This window comes from Acromyrmex echinatior, chromosome 1, assembly GCF_024713525.1.
Source record: "Acromyrmex echinatior isolate Ae372 chromosome 1, ASM2471352v2, whole genome shotgun sequence".
NCBI lineage: Eukaryota > Metazoa > Arthropoda > Insecta > Hymenoptera > Formicidae > Acromyrmex > Acromyrmex echinatior.
The window spans coordinates 25,286,995-25,304,842 of record NC_141852.1 but is presented as its reverse complement, the minus strand read 5'-3'; the positions used below and the strand labels follow the sequence as shown (position 1 = coordinate 25,304,842).

The 17,848-nt window shown below is 28.6% G+C and overlaps 2 protein-coding genes across 2 annotated transcripts; both read right to left on the bottom strand.

The window, feature by feature from the left end:
- Positions 1-45: 45 nt before the first annotated feature.
- On the bottom strand, positions 46-4,304 carry Aasdh (Aminoadipate-semialdehyde dehydrogenase). The gene is made up of 10 exons (XM_011052886.2): positions 4,118-4,304; positions 3,695-3,950; positions 3,158-3,610; positions 2,693-3,066; positions 2,517-2,602; positions 1,421-2,325; positions 1,154-1,299; positions 921-1,084; positions 519-782; positions 46-462 (listed from the first exon to the last, which is right to left on the bottom strand). The coding sequence occupies exons 1-10, from the start codon at positions 4,128-4,130 to the stop codon at positions 73-75; spliced, it is 3,051 nt and encodes a 1,016-aa protein (XP_011051188.2). The 5' UTR covers positions 4,131-4,304; the 3' UTR covers positions 46-72.
- A 759-nt stretch (positions 4,305-5,063) lies between these two features.
- On the bottom strand, positions 5,064-7,498 carry SkpA (S-phase kinase associated protein 1 SKP1-related A). The gene is made up of 2 exons (XM_087403968.1): positions 5,597-7,498; positions 5,064-5,515 (listed from the first exon to the last, which is right to left on the bottom strand). Exons 1-2 carry the CDS (start codon positions 5,756-5,758, stop codon positions 5,264-5,266), a joined length of 414 nt encoding a protein of 137 aa, XP_087260094.1. The 5' UTR covers positions 5,759-7,498; the 3' UTR covers positions 5,064-5,263.
- Positions 7,499-17,848: the final 10,350 nt, after the last annotated feature.

Here is a 17,848-nt window from a genome sequence, read left to right as displayed (position 1 = left end):
TTTTAAACATCGAAGGATACGAGGAATCTAATATGAATAGTCACATTCAATGCATATTTCCATATATTATATTTAACTAAGTTTCAAAACATATAAATGATTGTCTCTACATCCCAAGATTGCAAGATCGTTATGAATAATTGGCGAAGAAAATGTTTCGCCGGGAAGTTGCTTGGTCGCTAACAATTTGCCTTCTAGAAGATCAAATACTTTAAAGATGCCGTCTGTACATGCTACAAACATATATCCATCTTCGCACCAAGAAGTCGCGAAAATCGGTGATTGCAATTGTAATGTATATTTCAATTTTGGCTCATTTTCTTCAATTGTTCTTTGTGGCATTTCTAGACAATATAGATTTTTATTATGACTAGCTAATATGATGTACTCATCACTCGTAGAGTCGGCAGTCCATATCACAGGGTACGAAAATACATTACCGTATATCACATATCGCCACATCTACAACAATAAAAGTCGATTGAACACGTCGAGCAACAAAAGGAAGATGTATTTACCTGGCAATTGGTTTCGATGTCGAAACAACACAGGGTTCCATCTACAGAACAAAATAAAGCGTATCCAGTTCGAAGCACAACAGGCGCAACAAATATCGGATTCTGCAATTTACGTTTCCATATAATCCGTCCTGAAGATTGATGTAAAGCCAGGCATGAGCCATCTAATGATCCGAATAGAACCGAAGTCGATTGTTGATGCAAACAACCGGTAGCACAAATTCCACCTTGACTCGCTTTAGTTTTCCAAATTTGAATACCATTCTGTGAATGATTTGTCTCTTGATACTTTATATTTTACTTAGTAAAGCACACATTATTTATCGTATAATTTTAATTAATTTATTATTAATGATATCGAGGTGTAGTAATAATAATACTTGATTTAAAAATGTCGCCTACCTCCGTCGAGAGGCAATATACATTAAAGTCATAAGACCCTACAAATATCTTGCTCCCTTGCGTACACATTATCGCCGTGCATTTAACCATGTCCTGTGTTTGGAATTTCCATATTATATCACCAGTTTTTAAATGGATACAATAAATGTATCCATCGTAACAGCCTGCAATTAAAAACATATAATTTGTTAAATATTAATTGTTAAAAATTGTAATATCAATACGGGGCTTACCTACAATTCCATGAAAATCAGCTAGAATTAAAACAGAGGCTTCTATTCTGTTTGGTAGTTTTATTTCATATGACACATCGGTTTTTAGCAAATTAATAGTACATATAATGCCGGAATGTGAAGCGACTGTTGCGTACAGTTCTGTTCTAAAAATTAACGATAGTTTTATATTAGTATTATTTTGGATTTTACTTCCTGAAGTATTGATAAAGAATTATCTTTGTATATATTTTATTAAAAAATAATTTTCTTTAAAATCATTCTTACACGGAATAACGATATATAGTTGGTGAGGCATCGACGCATTTCTGCAAATTGTAAGTTTTTAATATCTCAATGTTTGATATATTTTCTAAAAAGGATTTGATATTTTCTTCTTTTTTTAATGTATCGTTATAAGTTTTTCCCCTGCATTTGTACCAATGATAAGAATGCTTCTCATTTGATACTAGTGGAAAATTCTTTTGCGATTGTTTTATTACATACTCTTCTGTATTAAGTATCTTCTTAATATCTTTATTAAATGTCTTATCATTAACAGATATATCGATGGGATCAGTAATAGCTTTGTCGCAATCTCGGCTAATTAAAATACTCCTGATATAACTGATGCACTGGTCGAATGTAAAATCTTTCAACAACATTCCAATTAATTCAGGAAATTCTGTATTAAAGGCTTGAGTAACAGCGCTTGAGATCTGAAGCGCTACTATTGATGTACCTCCTGACATTAAAAAACCAGCGTTTCTAAATTTTATGTGATTATTCCACAAGTTTTCAAATATTTCATTAATGTGTAAGTTATTTACACTATCAATTTCTATTTCGGAATTCCTACATATTTCTCTCAATGATATCTGGCAAATCTTTCCACTGGTAGTAAAGTTAAAGCGTTCTACTATGATTATCTTATCAGGCTTATAGATCGCAGGTAATAACTTTAAATGCGACATTATATCATCTCTCAATTCAGAAAATTCTTTTTTCGTGTCTGTAATAGATAAACATAGATATAATTTGTGGCACTCTGCGTCCCAAAATGCAACACAATTTCGTACAAAACTTAATTCCGTCGTAACTCTCTCAAGCTCTCGTAAGTTCACCTTGTTTCCAAATCTTTTTACAATATTATTTCGTCTTCCTCTATAAAATATTCTACGTTGATCATCTACCTACAAAACCAGAAATAACAAATATGAATAGATTCATCTTTATTATTGAAAACAGTCTTGGACAAATTAAATTATGAAACTAATACCTAAATTCTAAGCAAAACCATAACATATTTTCGTTATTCATGTTATGATTCTGCTTAGAATTGATCCATTAATCTCTAAATAATTAATTTACAAACAGAACTTACGGAAACAACGTCACCAGTATTGCGAAAAACTGGTTTATTCAGATCTTCAGATTCATTTCCAACAATACAAATCCTAGTGGTACTTCCTATATTGAAAAACGTGTGAAATAATAGTTTATATAAAAATAAGTTTTACAAAAATATTTCACATATTTATAAACATATTCAAAACTAACCAATATAAAGAGTGCCATCGCCGCTAATTGCTATTTCATTATTTTCATTTCTGATTTGAAATATAGTTTCTGATAAAGGTTCACCTAAGCAAGGCTCATCTACATTGTCTTTGACAATTTCATTAATACTAGACCAACACGATACTTCGGTTATTCCATAAATATTAAACAATCGTGTTGTATTTTGTGGATGACTAGCTTCCGAAAGCAATTTCATGCTAGGGAACGATTCTCCACCCAAAAGAAGAATTCTTAGCTTAGAATCTTTGTCCAAAATTGTTGTTTTCAAGCGTTCAGTAGACCATTGATGGAAGAGAAGTGATGGAGTAATTTGAAGAACTGTTACACGAGCATGGAATATTTTTTCTAAGAGCCTAAAACATATTTATATTTTTTATTGTTAATTCTATTATTTTTTGGCATTTATTTATTAACATGGATTTATTAATATTTAAAAATATTCACCTGACAGTTTCATTCTTTAATGTTTTCGAAACCATAAATAGAGTTGCAGCATAACAAAGGTTTAAGAAAATTTCAATGATACTAGGATCAAAAGTAAAATTTGTTAGTTGTGCTATTTTATCGGAGCTTGTTATATCCAGAATTTTCTTCAAATCCATAATATTAGGCAATATACATGAATGGGGTACTTTGACGACTTTTGGTGTTCCAGTCGATCCTGAAGTGGCAATTGCATATGCAAAATGATACCATCTTCTATTATAATTTTCTTGGACATCTATTAATTTTATTAAATATATCGACTGTCCATGAATATTAAAGAGATGTATAATGTTTCTGTTGGATGTTACAGATGTTGTAAAAATGTATTTTACATTTAAAGAAGTAAATATCTCTGTATATGTCAATGGATCTGTAGGTACATTGAAGAAAGCATGTCCGCTATTAAGGATTCTGTCAAAATATGAATTCAACATAAATATCCAGAATAATGACTTATCCAATTAAATATATCAGATAAAAATAATGATATTTTACCCAAGCATTAAAGAAGGCACACAATACTCCAAAATATCGAAGTCGATACCAATAAATTCGGAACATACTATATGTTTTAAATGATTAGAAATTAGTTCTTTTGCTGCTTTTAGTTCTCTGTAACTTATAATCTTAACGTTTTCTAAATCGTGATATTCTATAACTGATTTGTCAAGATGAAGCCAATTGCATTCATTGTATAAAGTTTGTGGACCACTTCTATCATTTTGTGTCTTTAATCTTTCAATACAATTAGCTAAAAAAGAAAAAAACGTGAGAAACTCGGTGACTACATCGTTTAAATACAATACTCGTATTCATTTAGAAACAATACTTGTATTCATTTAGAAACAAATGATTTATATCACAAATAAAAATCTATACAATTATTACGTACAAATAGTTGCTTATATCAATACTCACTTGTTTGGCTCATAGTACAGATTTTACATATCCATTAGCATTATATTTAAAAAATGTATGTCCTCTAACAATTAATGTTAGTAAAAAATTTTTTTTCGTATAATACGATTAAAATAAGGAAATATTAAACATTTATTTAAATTGAGCCCATTATAGGTTATGTTTTGACATTGAGGTTAGGAGACATGGGTTCTCAACTTGTAATCTTACAAATTGCATGTAAATGCGAAAGTTATAAGAAAAGAATCGTGACTAGCAAAATTTAATATTGGCTAAGTTTTTATATTTAAAAATTTAGTTTTTATATTTAAATATTTATATTTAATAATTATCTTGTTTTTCTAAGAATTTGAAAGATGTAACAGAAAGTAAATAATTAAAAGTATAAATAACTACGTTTAAGTTTATTTTTAATACTATTAAACACACTTGTATATAATACGTTCTTAAATATAAATTTATAACATTATATTATATAAAATCATTAGCGTTGTCTAAAGTCATATGCTAGAAGCTTGTAAATAAGATTCAAAGTATGTTGTCCTCTGATATCGTTAATTCAAGGACTCTATTAAATTTTAAGAACGAAGTATAAACAGTATATCCCATAAAGTACAAAAAAATTTTTCATGCATGAATATATATAAATATGTATAAACATACATAAATATTCATAAATATGCATAAGATATTTGCGGCGTAATGCATAAGAAATAAAGATAGAATCAAATAATTTAGGTTTTTTTTTATCTGCGGCGTAGAAGGATAAATGTATTTAAAAGATTTATTGTAAACCAAATCTCTTCTTGGCAATTTTAAGCTGAAGTAATAAAGTTTTATTCATAAACATGCATAATCATATATGAAATATGTATATGATTTGAGGTGGGAGAGGGTTATTTTAAATAATTATCAAAAATAATAAAAAGATTAATTTTCACACTATTTATTTTAGAAAAAATCAAATTTGAAAAAATATAAAAAAAGTGTTCATACAAAATTATGCATAATATAATTATACATAAGGAATGTTTGATTTTTGACTTTAGTTAATTAGGATTTTGTCCATTTTCATAAAAATTTTCACATAAAAATTTTTTAAAGTAATGAAGCTCCAGTTAAGTTCGACATCTAGTAACGCAATAATTATTTAACATTCAAAAATTTTTTGCGATCATAAAAAATTTTATTTATTTTTTTCTCGCACCATCCATTTTCCTTGCGCACTTGTTCCTCTTCAGAAGCTGTAAAGTCGTTCTCGATATTGAATGTTTTGCGAATCTCTTCAGGTGTTTTGCTTTTGATCATATTAGCAACAGTGCACATGATCTTCTCTAGTGTTGCAGAGTTTATATTAGGTGTTGGAATTAATTCGTAGCGTTTTTTAATGAAAGAATGTTATTTATTTCACATGAGCATTAAAAAATACATTAATGAAAGTACTTCCCATCACTTGTAAAACGCTACGAATTAATTCCAACACCTAATATTTGGTAACGGTCTTATATTTGGTACAATCTTTTCCTCAACTTCATTCAAATCGAAATCTTCCAACATAGTCTTCATATTCGAATGCTTTGCTATTTTTAAATCAACCTCGAATATTTCGCCATCAGAGCTTTGTAACTTTATGTAAGACATCTATACAAAAAGATTTAGTTATAGACAATACAGACTAAACAAAATAATACTTCGAATAAGGGGATTTTCTACAATAGTTTTGAAGATTCTTTCATAAACTGAGAGTAGTATCCTGAGTACCCTGAATACCTTTTTGATCGCAGAGAATGAATTAACGTCGATTCAGGCTTAAACGTTTATTAATTCATTGTTCGTCGCTGTTCGTACGAATGCATTTTCCCCTTTATCGCGTATTTGCTATATTTTCTTTTTTTCTGATCTTTTCATGATCTTTTCATTCACGATAATCCTCGACTAACATAACAGGTACGTTCCTCGCTACTTGTTCGGCTTATTCCCGCTTTTTTTAAAAGCCTGTTTTTTCTAATTGAATTCTGCTGAACTTCTTACACGGTACATCTCTTTTCTTTGTTTTTCTTTGTGGAGAAAAAAGGAAAAAATATGAACTGATATTAAAAGTTAAAGACAAAAAGAATAGCCCTTAAATCCGGATCTACAATAGATGTTTTAAATCTTAAGCCATAAGAAACTGACCAATTACAGTTGAAGAATAATCGACTGTATTTCTATGACTATGAAAAGAATAATCGACTGTAATTCGTCCATTCTTTATTACTTAAGGCTTAAAAATCTATTATAGATCCGGGCTTAGGATATTCTAAAGTGAATCTGTGTTAATTTTTCCAAACAAGTATTCTTCTAACTGTCTTTACAGATTAAAAAATCTTCCATGATTAAAATATAAACGATAATGTAGTCCAAACTGGTCGACTTTATGCCAAAAACGAAAAAAAGTAAATAACAGTTTTGTCACTGACTTTTAACGTCGACTTGTAATAATGTTTGCTTTATATATGAGTTTTATACTTCGTATATATATATATATATATATAAAATTTTGGTTTGGACCAACTAGAGATTACATGAACAATTAATGTTGAATACTTACTTAGACAGCACACGATATTTATAAAATATTTACAAAATATTTATAAATATTTATAAGATTTATTTTAAATATTTTGTAAATATTTTTGTGGTCTTAGATTACACAGTCATAAACATTTATTATAAATATTATGAAATATTTATTGTAAATACTATGAAAATATTTGATGCGTTCAGTATTACAATCGTTCACTGAGTTTAGTGAGCTCTTGTACCTGTTTGGTTTATATTTTTGGATCTATTGGAAAGTGCCAATTAGATGCAAGATCTCACTGAGCGCTCAATGAGCGGTTGTAATACAGAATGCTCATTATAATCCAAGTAAAAAATATTTATTAGAAATATTTATTTATATTTATTATAAATATTACATAAAAGAATTAGTCTAAATTTTCATAATATTTCGAATAAAGCTTTACATAAAATATAAAATATATATGAAATATCTATATAACATTTCAAAAAAATGAATATTAATAAATATTCTGTGCTGTCTGGGTAGAATTAGGTTTAGATACTTAATACGAAAGATTAGTTAGTAAAAAATTTACGTATGTGTAAGTGCGATATTGATATTGAGTATTGTAGTATATAAAATAAAGATGTCGATGTGTCGCATTTTATCGGTAAAACAGCGATCTCGTTGAAGTTCGAGCTTTACTTTACTTAGGATCTGATGACCATTGTAGACGAAGACGAATCACGAAAGTAAACAAAAAAAAATAAACACCGCGAGATGTCGCGGTTTGCAGAACGGTTGTTTTGTTTTTCAGTTGATGCATCTATACTATTTATAGTCATTCGGAAAAACTAAAATTGATATGCGAGTTGGTCGTCACTATGATAGATGACATTAGCAAATACTTTTCTCTTTATTACATACAAAGCACTCGGTGGAGTGACCAGGTAATTGTCATTTAGGTTTAGCGAATTCATGGATCCGAGTTTTGCAGATACTCATTTATATTTTAATAATCATGTAATCGTCGCACAGAATTTTAAAAATAATTTTTAATGGATGTTGAGAGAAATGTTTGAGGAAAATTGAAATAAGATGCGATTTAGCTTAGAAACAATTAGAGTAATGAGAATAAAAATAATAAGAATAATTGTCATGCTTCTTGATAAACATTTTTTTATATAAAAATATATATAAATATGTATATAATTATATAATTATATACACTGCTCAAAAAAATTATGGCATAGAAAAATATGGGCAAAAATTGGCCAACTTTGATGACTAACGATAACTTTGCGAAAAATTATCATAGGATAATATTTTTTTTTTTTAAATTAAAGCTTGAAATCTTTACTTTAAGACGCTATATAGCCAAATTTTAAGTTTGATGTATCCCTGCTACTATAACTCTCAAAAATATAAAATGAACGGGGAGGGGGGGGGGGAAATAGTAGACTAAACACAGCTTGGGATTGTATGACTCATTTAGTGACGACTCTTATAGTACTTACACAAAATTTTATTCCTTTAAAGAGATTTTATTCCTTTTACCTCAGTGGGAAATGTTATAAGTTTAGTTTTCTTATGTCCAATCTCTCGAAAACTAGGCTCATTCGATGTGTTTTTTTTACGAAATGAACAAATTTTGCAAAAAGAAGCATTGTTCGAATGTTTGTGTTTAAAATATATTTTTATAATAGTTTTATTAATATGTAGCCAAAAATGTAGCTTAAAATACATTAATCTTTATTTTAATAATCTTAGTCGAATTATCCTGATCCCGGGGCTAGTTAAATCAGATGGAATGCATTAGAAAAATGCATTTTTTTCATATTAGCTATCAGTTTCCTCTTATTATTAAAATGTTATTAGATAATTAAATGTATGTAGTAATTAGTATAGAATTCATATTTTCAATAAGTCTCTTAATTTCGTCTGTAAAAATTTGAAACTGAAAAATGAGTATATTAGCCTCGGTCTTCTCTACTCGCTGCATATCAATTTCGATATCTTTACTAGGTCCTCTTGTTCGAAGTTGATGGAACATATACGACATTTTTTCATTAAGAAGCAGATATAAAATTATTAATATATTATATATTTATATATTGTAATTATATCATTTATTTTAGGCACCCTGATCAGTATCGTCATAGGCCGCTCTATTTTAGTCACATACTCTTAAAAGTGCGTTCGACACGTTTCTCGTAATGTTCAAAGATCCGAAAACAAATCAGATCATTTATTTATCTAATCGAAAAGGTAAATAATACTTTATTGTTAAAACGAATATCATCATTAGACGATCTTATCATATAGAAGAATCAAGTAATACATGTACTTATGATCTCTTATATTATAGGATATAATACGAATATCTTATTTTGCTTGATTGGAACATGTTGAGTCAAAACGTGCTAGAAAAAGAGAAAGGTAGATAAGTAAAATTAAAACTAGATTTAAAAAGCGAAGTGTGTATAAGGAAATAATCAGATTGAAGAAAATTTCTCTCGATAGAATAATTTTCCAGGTGATATGCTAAAGAAGCATAAAACATTCATTTGGAGAACAATTGCTGCAAGTTACATCAAAAATTCCTTTGAACCAAACTAAAAGACATTGGATTATCATCTTCAATTCGTAAATTCTCATGGTTCGTTGCTTCTCGAAAGTCCCTTAATAAAAGATAGCGATGCGAAATAAGGTCGTAAATTTCGCGGTCGAGGAGAATCCGTCGTTACCGCGATTATGAGTATCGAAGTCACCGACCTTTACCACCCGCACGATCGTAATCATTCTTTTCTTAGTCCCCCTCGGTAGTTAGTGGAGCTGAAGGAGGATTGAATGTGACTCCGCAATTTTTTGGAGGCCACAGAAATCGCTCCGGCTCCGAGAATCTATAAAGTTCGCGATGCACGCGGAATGAACGACCGGCGCCAGCACCCACGCAAAATTCACAGAGCCGTAAACATGCGATACACATATTAAGCTATTCGTCAGAAACTTGCGGATTGATCCTCCATCGGCCCCTCAATAGAAAAAAATCCATCTCTTCGTTTTTCAATTTTTATTTATTCGATTAGGAATGGGAAGAAAGTCAAAGAAAGCAGATCTTTTGTGTACAATGACATAAATTTATTTCAAATTTCTGAGAGATATAATACGGAATAAAAATGAAAATGAAAAAACTTGAAAAGTTTAGTGAATGGAGCAAATGCGAATAAAATATGTCATTCATACAAAAACGTAGCAATAGTTATAAAAATGACAATTATATGGTAAGTTTCGTATGTAAAATTAATATACATAGTTAAATAAACTAATTTATGGTTGTAATAATTACAAAAATAGCTTATTTAATTATATACATTAATTCTATAACGTCTACCTATATAGTTATCACTTTTACAATTGTTACTACTAGGGTAACTCTGATATATACGCCGTATTTAACAAAAACTTAATTTATTAAGAATCATTTACTATTTTTAAGGTAATTATATCAGTAAAAACTTTGTATTATCTATTATGAAAAACATATTAAAAATCTGAAGCACTTATTTTTTGTATCAAAAAAAGAATTTTTTGAAACCCTTGCATTTTTCCCATATATTTCATAGGGATGGATTTACGGCTCATAGATGAAGGGGATGTATAGCTCATGAAAAATTTACAAGTAAGAAACTGAAATCATAACACAATACTAATATAACATAAATAACATGTAACAGAATAGTTGCGGGAAAATTATTCTTACTCTTTCTGTTTTTCCTGACTTCTACGGCGTAAATCCCGGATTAGCACAATATATTTGCCGGAGTTATTTTATGTCTTTTTCTTTAAATATATTGGGATTTTCTCTAGTTTGAAATTTTATTAATTTTTCGAAAAATTGAATCTAGTAGTTGATGTAAGGGCAAAAGCACACGACAGACAAAATATCAGCCGTTATGTCGTTTATGAAAAACAATAAATTGTACTTATGTGAGTAGTTACATAAATTGTCAAGATCTTTCTATGAACGACACAACAATCGGCTGTTCCATTGCACGTGTTGTATTTGACAGTCATTCAGCGATCGATTGTCGACCAGCCGATTTGCTGAAAGTTGCATAAGCGTTTAGATCAACTGCTAGATTTACAGTTTTCGAGAAAGTCGGGCGTGTGTTACAAATGCGCTAGCTTGTTGACGAAGCTACGAAAGTCCGGAGCACGCGAAATCATATATTGTCTATCGTGCACTCTTGTCTTAAGTCAATTAACTGTTCACACACACAAACGATCACCTAATAAGTGCTAACATTAATTATCGTATTAAATCGACTTTTACTTAAATATTATGCTTTCATTTGACACTCGAATTCTATTATTTAATATCGATATTTCTCAACTGTGATTTTCTATGTTCAAAAATTTTGAAATTTCTCAATTACGAAAGAGAAAAAAAAACTGATTAAAAGCTTGAAGGGAAAAATGTTCTAAAGGGCAAATTCCCTTCTCTTTGATTCAGATGATTAATTTATATTATTAGGTGTTGGAATTAATTCGTAGCGTTTTACAAGTGATGGGAAGTACTTTCATTAATGTATTTTTTAATGCTCATGTGAAATAAATAACATTCTTTCATTAAAAAACGCTACGAATTAATTCCAACACCTAATACATTCCGTTACATAATAATTAAGTTGAGCAGCGAGTTACATTGCCGGTAGCAAAATAAAGGCAAAGATTCGCGGTCGATGCGTTTCCATTGCACGTGCTGTACTTGACAATCATTCAGCGATCGATTGTCGACCAGTCGATTTGCTGAAAGTTGCATAAGCATTTAGATCAACTGCTAGATTTACAGTCTTCGAGAAAGTCGGGCGTATGTTACAAATGCTCAAGCTTATTGAAGAAGCTACGAAAGTTCGGAGCGAAATCATACCGCGATTGCACAGTCACGGAAACACATTTCTAAAGTTCATCGCTGTGATCGAACTTTAGCTATTTTGATTCGATAATCCTGTTATTGCGATTAATTTTGTTCCTATGCTATTCTTACTCCACTTTATAAATTTTATGGACAAAATGTTGATATTTATTTATATACACGAGAATAATTTTTTAGAAAAATTTATAACGTTTGCCGCAATTTAAGGATTTGAAGATGATAGCTAAAATGATATCTGAAAAGAATATTAAATAAAAGAATTATAAACAATAAGAGTCGTAACAAGGAGTATATAAGCCTATTGGATGTCTTTGCTTAATTCCTTTATTTCAAAAATAATATATATTTGTAATGTTTTCGACCATTTATCTGGTCATTTTCAGTATTTTATAAAATGACTTGTCATCAATAATTTAACATTCACCGTAATTAATTAATTCAAATTCTCCGCAATACATACTATAATTTCTCACATGTCGTCAATGATTCGTTTAGTCGTTCTATGATTATAAAATCACTTTCTCCGTAATTTTCATCGGTTCTTATATTAGAAGATCTCTTGTTTACAATTAAAGCTGTTGTTGATTGTATTGTAAAAGAATTATAATTTTACAGAATTTTTAATAACTTATGAAATGAAATTTCTAAAATTTGTATGAATTTTTTCGTATGAACTTTTTTTAGAAAATTATTTAAAAAATCGACTCCGAAAATACTGAAAAGTATTTATTTCTTATACATTAAATATGAATTTTATCAATTTTATCGTTCATTGATAATCTGCGATGATTGCCATAAGCGGACTTCAAGGGAAGACATTCACATAAAAATCAACTATCTAGTAATTTTTCATTAAAAATTTTGAAAATATGTACTTTTATGTTATTCTTAATGCTGAATTTAATAGTGTAAAAATAAATTAATAAAAAAATTTGACACACATACACAAAATAATTTGGTCGTAAAATCCATACCTTTATTTGTTGGATATCCCTCATATAATATGTACGAAAAAAAATGAATCAAAAAGTCAAACTTTTCTCGCTGTTATAAAGTTTCCCTTGAAAAATAAATTTTTATTTTTTCAATTTCTGTGTAACATTGTATTTCGCTGATATTATCTTCACATAATATAAATATAATAATATAAATAATCCTTGGTCGCGGTCCGATTTACACTTCATCTTACGTGAGCACCTTTTGTTGTATAAGTATTGTTGTATAAATATTGATAAGGATGAAATGCTATAAACAATATACTCATATCGATTAATCGTCTAACTGTAATCAATTGGCTCACTCTGAGTAACTAAAATTTGAAGTTGTTCCTGTGTTACTCTTGTGATTGTGTATTACAAATATTATAATTATATGTACAATAGATATGTTTATTATTTATCAGTCGAAGTATAATCGACTTTTAATAAGATAATTGAATTTATTCAGTTGTTCAGTCACGTAATATTATTTTATGTACATTTATAATTAGTTATATACAATATTTTTAGTTCCGTGTCTGAAATTCTGGAAATATCACAATCATACAAATATTTTTTGTTCCAAATTTTTATATATACATTCCAAAGTTATGTTTCGTCACAAATCACAAGTGTTAAATACACGGATATTGAAAAAATAAAAATTTATTTTTCGAGAAAAACTTTATAACAGTGAGAAAAGTTTAACTTTTTGACTTATTTTTTCTTTACATATTATATGAGGGATATCCAACAAATAAAGATATGGATTTTACGATCTAATTATTTTTTGTCAAATTTGAAAAAAATAGAAAAAGAATTTTTTTATTAATTTATTTTTACACCATTCAATTCAGCATTAAAAATAGCATAAAAGTACATATTTTCAAAATTTTTAATGAAAGATTACTGATAATTAATTTTTGAATGCCTTCCTTTAAGTCAAATATCTTTTAATTTAAAAAAATAATTTGCCTTTAAAATTAATGAACGTGGGGAATCCATGCGACTAATTGAACGTTTAAAGGATTGCTTTTAAGGCATCGAAATATTCTCTCTTTTTCTCTTTATCTCTGGTAAGAGAAAGCAGTATAGCTTTGCGTCATTTTAATGACGTTTTTTAAATTTCTTTCATGAAATAAATCGCGCTTGCGACGAGGTGCTTTCACTGCAACGTATTTAAAAAAAAATTCAACATTGTTGCATGAATTTAGTAGAAATTATAAAAACATTTACTTAAACAAACAAATTACTTTCTCTTGGAGAGGAAAACTCTTCACATTACACGTATTTGCAGAAATATGTGTGGAAATTCAGAAACAAGATAACAATATTTCCAAAATTTTTTATTTACGTCGATATTTCTAAATCTATCTTCTTCATTAAGAAGTTGGAATAAAATATAATATGAATAAGTTGCAAAAAACAGAAAAACATTTTTATTTATTTTGTAAAATAGATATTTCATTCCAAACAGATTTTTTATTAATGACATTCACAAATCAAAGTAGAATTAAAAATTAAAAATAGGATTATAAAAAATAAAGGCAAATCAACAATGCATAAATTATTCACATTACGTTTTAATTAGACATTATAATTAGAATAAAAAATATTGTCGCGATACCTTTCATTGTAATTATTTAAAGACTTACTATTATCGCAACACTTAAAGATTGACAAAAGAGTTAAATTGATATATCTATAAATAACTGTACAATATATCTAATAATTTAGATGCGAATTAAATCTTCGTTTTATAGAGTCACTAATTGGATATAAATTTATTTCATTTTATACAACCATTAAAAATAAATTTATGACTGAATTTATTTTAAAATGCAATTATGCAGCTCGGTTGATAAGCGATGCAATATGTAGCAGCAAAGTTCTCTTTGAACGTGCATCTTCTTAATAACTACGATAAAAACTGCATAAAACGGTGTTAATCGGATCGTAAGCTGCTGGAATGCCTGCTGGCGATTGTGACGAATAGAAAATGATAAAGGATACAAGCGCTTTGAGAAGACATTATATTATACTTATTGTCTCGAGAATATGTCTCTAAGTAACAATTCCGATTATGAATACCGAATTATATATAGATCCTTCGAAGGAATTAGAAACGAAGGCGCCATGAAGTCTGTTTCCTGTCTACCGATGACTCGCACAATTCACCATTAGTGATCGTCTTTGTTCGTTATTAACTTTTTATGAAAAAAGAGAGAAACTTATTATGACAACTGAAAATGTTAGATAGCGGAATTGAGATTGAAGTTAGTAAATGATGAAAAAATATATAAAATCAATTTTTGTTTTATTAATTATGATACGTTATAAATTTCAAAAATAAGAATGTCATGGAAAGTTTTATGTGCTTTTCTTAACGATAATTTTATAAAATAAGTTCTATTATTATTAGTCGAATAAAAATTATGAATGTTATATCTGCGAATTTAGAAAAAGACGCTTCTTGTAACATTTATCTTTTAATGGTAACTCACACAGAATTATTCCATTGACAATAAAGACAGTTTGTAAATATAATAGACAGTTTCATTTAATATCCAGCGAATTATGCTGTTTATTCAGTGAATTATTTCTTAACTCTTATACTATATATATCTATAACTTCTATATCGTCGTAAATGTGAATTATTTTACGTTTTTCAATTAATAATGCATTTTATCGCAGTGTCTTATCAGCAATTCATTGCACTGAAATTGTGATACAATTTTTATATGGATACGCCTCGCATTCTCAATTATTCACCTGCACTTTATCGCTTTGATATGATTTTTATGACTATCAAATTAATTAGAATGTACTGCGATTTTATTATTCATGATTGCTGTTCTGATCGAATTGCAATTATGACATGTGCTTATTTTAGGTATTGGGACCTTGAAACATTAATGTGTTAAATATCGTAACCTGCATATAGCAAGTAGAAATGTCGCTTATCTTAATTAACATTAGCAGATATTGGAAAATGAACTATATTGTGTTATAATTTGTCAAATCAATATGACGATCGTAAAAGAAAGAAAAGTATATAATATGCAGATATAATTTTATGGCATCAATTGAATCGATATATTTCAAATATGTATGTTAAAGCGCGATTGCCATGAACTTTCAATCCCAAATCATTTTTATTAATTAAGAAAACGAAATTAGAAATGCAGCACAATAATAAGAAAATATTCGGATAAAAACGTATCAGCAATAAGGGTTTCCAGAGTTTCGAGATTCTTTATTTTTATTTTATTTGTTTTTCTGTATAATGTAAATCTGCTACAAAATGTAACATAAAATATAATGAATATAAAATTCCAAAATACAATAAATTTGTGTATATATAATTTTTCCGCAATTTGCAATGTCATTTATCCTATATGATATCTTGTCGGCGTATACATTTGTTCATACTACTTGATATTACGAGAGGAACGAACGCAAGCATAATCGCGAAAATAAATTTACTTTCGCGTTATATTGACACTTGACTAGTCTCGTTTATAGCTTTTCACTGAGATCTACATAAATATTAATTATTCCTAATTGATTGATCGGATTCTTATGGTTGTTACATGGATTTTTTTCAAGAACATCGAAGAGAAATCCGAATCTGTAATAATAAATAAATATAATTATAACATTTGTAGAGATCGCACTTTAATACAAAATATCACAAGAAGTCTTATCTTATTATACTTTGTTAAATTCCTAGATTTTTATGTAAATCGCATAACGATAAAAATTTTAAAAAAGGAAATGGGAACGTGAACGTTCTTTCTTTGGAAATGAGTTTGTAGGATGTTCTAGTATTGCGGTGAATGGAATTGTTACGTTATAGATTGTGAAATCAACGTTTGCTTGTATGTATAAATTCCGCGTAAGCAATAGCGATTCTCGTCAGAGAGATTACGATTCATAAGAATAACCTTTCGTGCTCCGCGGATTGCATTGATATCTCATAGTATTTCTGCGTGTGCATGGCTGCTCCTCATTCGCCGTAATTGTACTAAATGTGCTTTACATCACGCATGTCTTGGCAATGAAATATATAGTTTGTCTCAAATAAATCCATGATCTATCTTAATCTTGCCTGCAATTACTATGATTAAATCTCAGCAATGCGATCATTAGGTTGGCGTCAGTGTGACCCCGATAAGTAAAGGGTATCGCAATTTTATGACAACAAAAATTCGAAAATAATTGTATTTATTGAGATAGAGAAAGAGCGAGAGAGATGTTTCCTTTGATGAAAAAATGTGGTGAAAATGTCTACATAAAGTCTACGAAGATATCAGAAAAGGTTAAAATAAATTTTTATTTTTTTCTGATACTTTGTGACATATTTATGAGATAAAGAGAAAAAAATTCAAAAATGCTTTTGATAAAAGGCTAAGATCTTATTACCTCATATAATAGTTAAAAAATGATTATATCTACACTGACAAAAAAATATCCTAAATTTAACAAATATTTATTTATATAGTACCAACTAAATATTTGTTAAATATAAAAATATATATTTATTTGATACAAGAAACATTAATTTGATTTGACAATCACTTCTTCTTATTAAGTAAATATTTATTTATTGTAAATAAATGTTCAATTCGCAGTATTCAAATAAATATTTATTTAAATTTAGACTATTATAGACTATTTTTTCTTAGTGTAGATACAATCATTTTTGTATCTACATTGTTTACACAATTATGTATATGTTTAAAGAAAGGGCGTATCTATATATATATATATATATATGTACAGTTTCCCAAATTTATTAAAAACTTCAAAATACGCAGAGTATAAGACTTTTTGCGATGAGTTGAAAGATCTCCCTTTATATTTCATAAAAAAGCTAAATAATGGAACCACTGTAATTTTTGACAGCGTGCATTCGGTATATTTTACTCATAAAAACCAAGCAGAAATGTCAAAGTTAAAAATAAAAAAGAATTCCCGACAATAAGATAATATCTCATGGCTCTAAAATATCTAGTAATTTTTTATAAAAACTAAGAAAATAGACGAGCCTCAGGCTATCGATAGAAGCGCATTCGGAGGAAATCTACTGCAATTGTATCTTCCATCCTTACGGTCACCCTTCACGCTACAATAATGAAAATCTCCTTGTACTTTTGTGAGAATGTAATTTATGAGCCATTTGTATCCCAAGCATGTGCGTCCGCTCTTGCAGTTGCAACAAAGCTGACGTCTCTATCTCTTAGTCGCGACTTTTCATTTCAGCTTT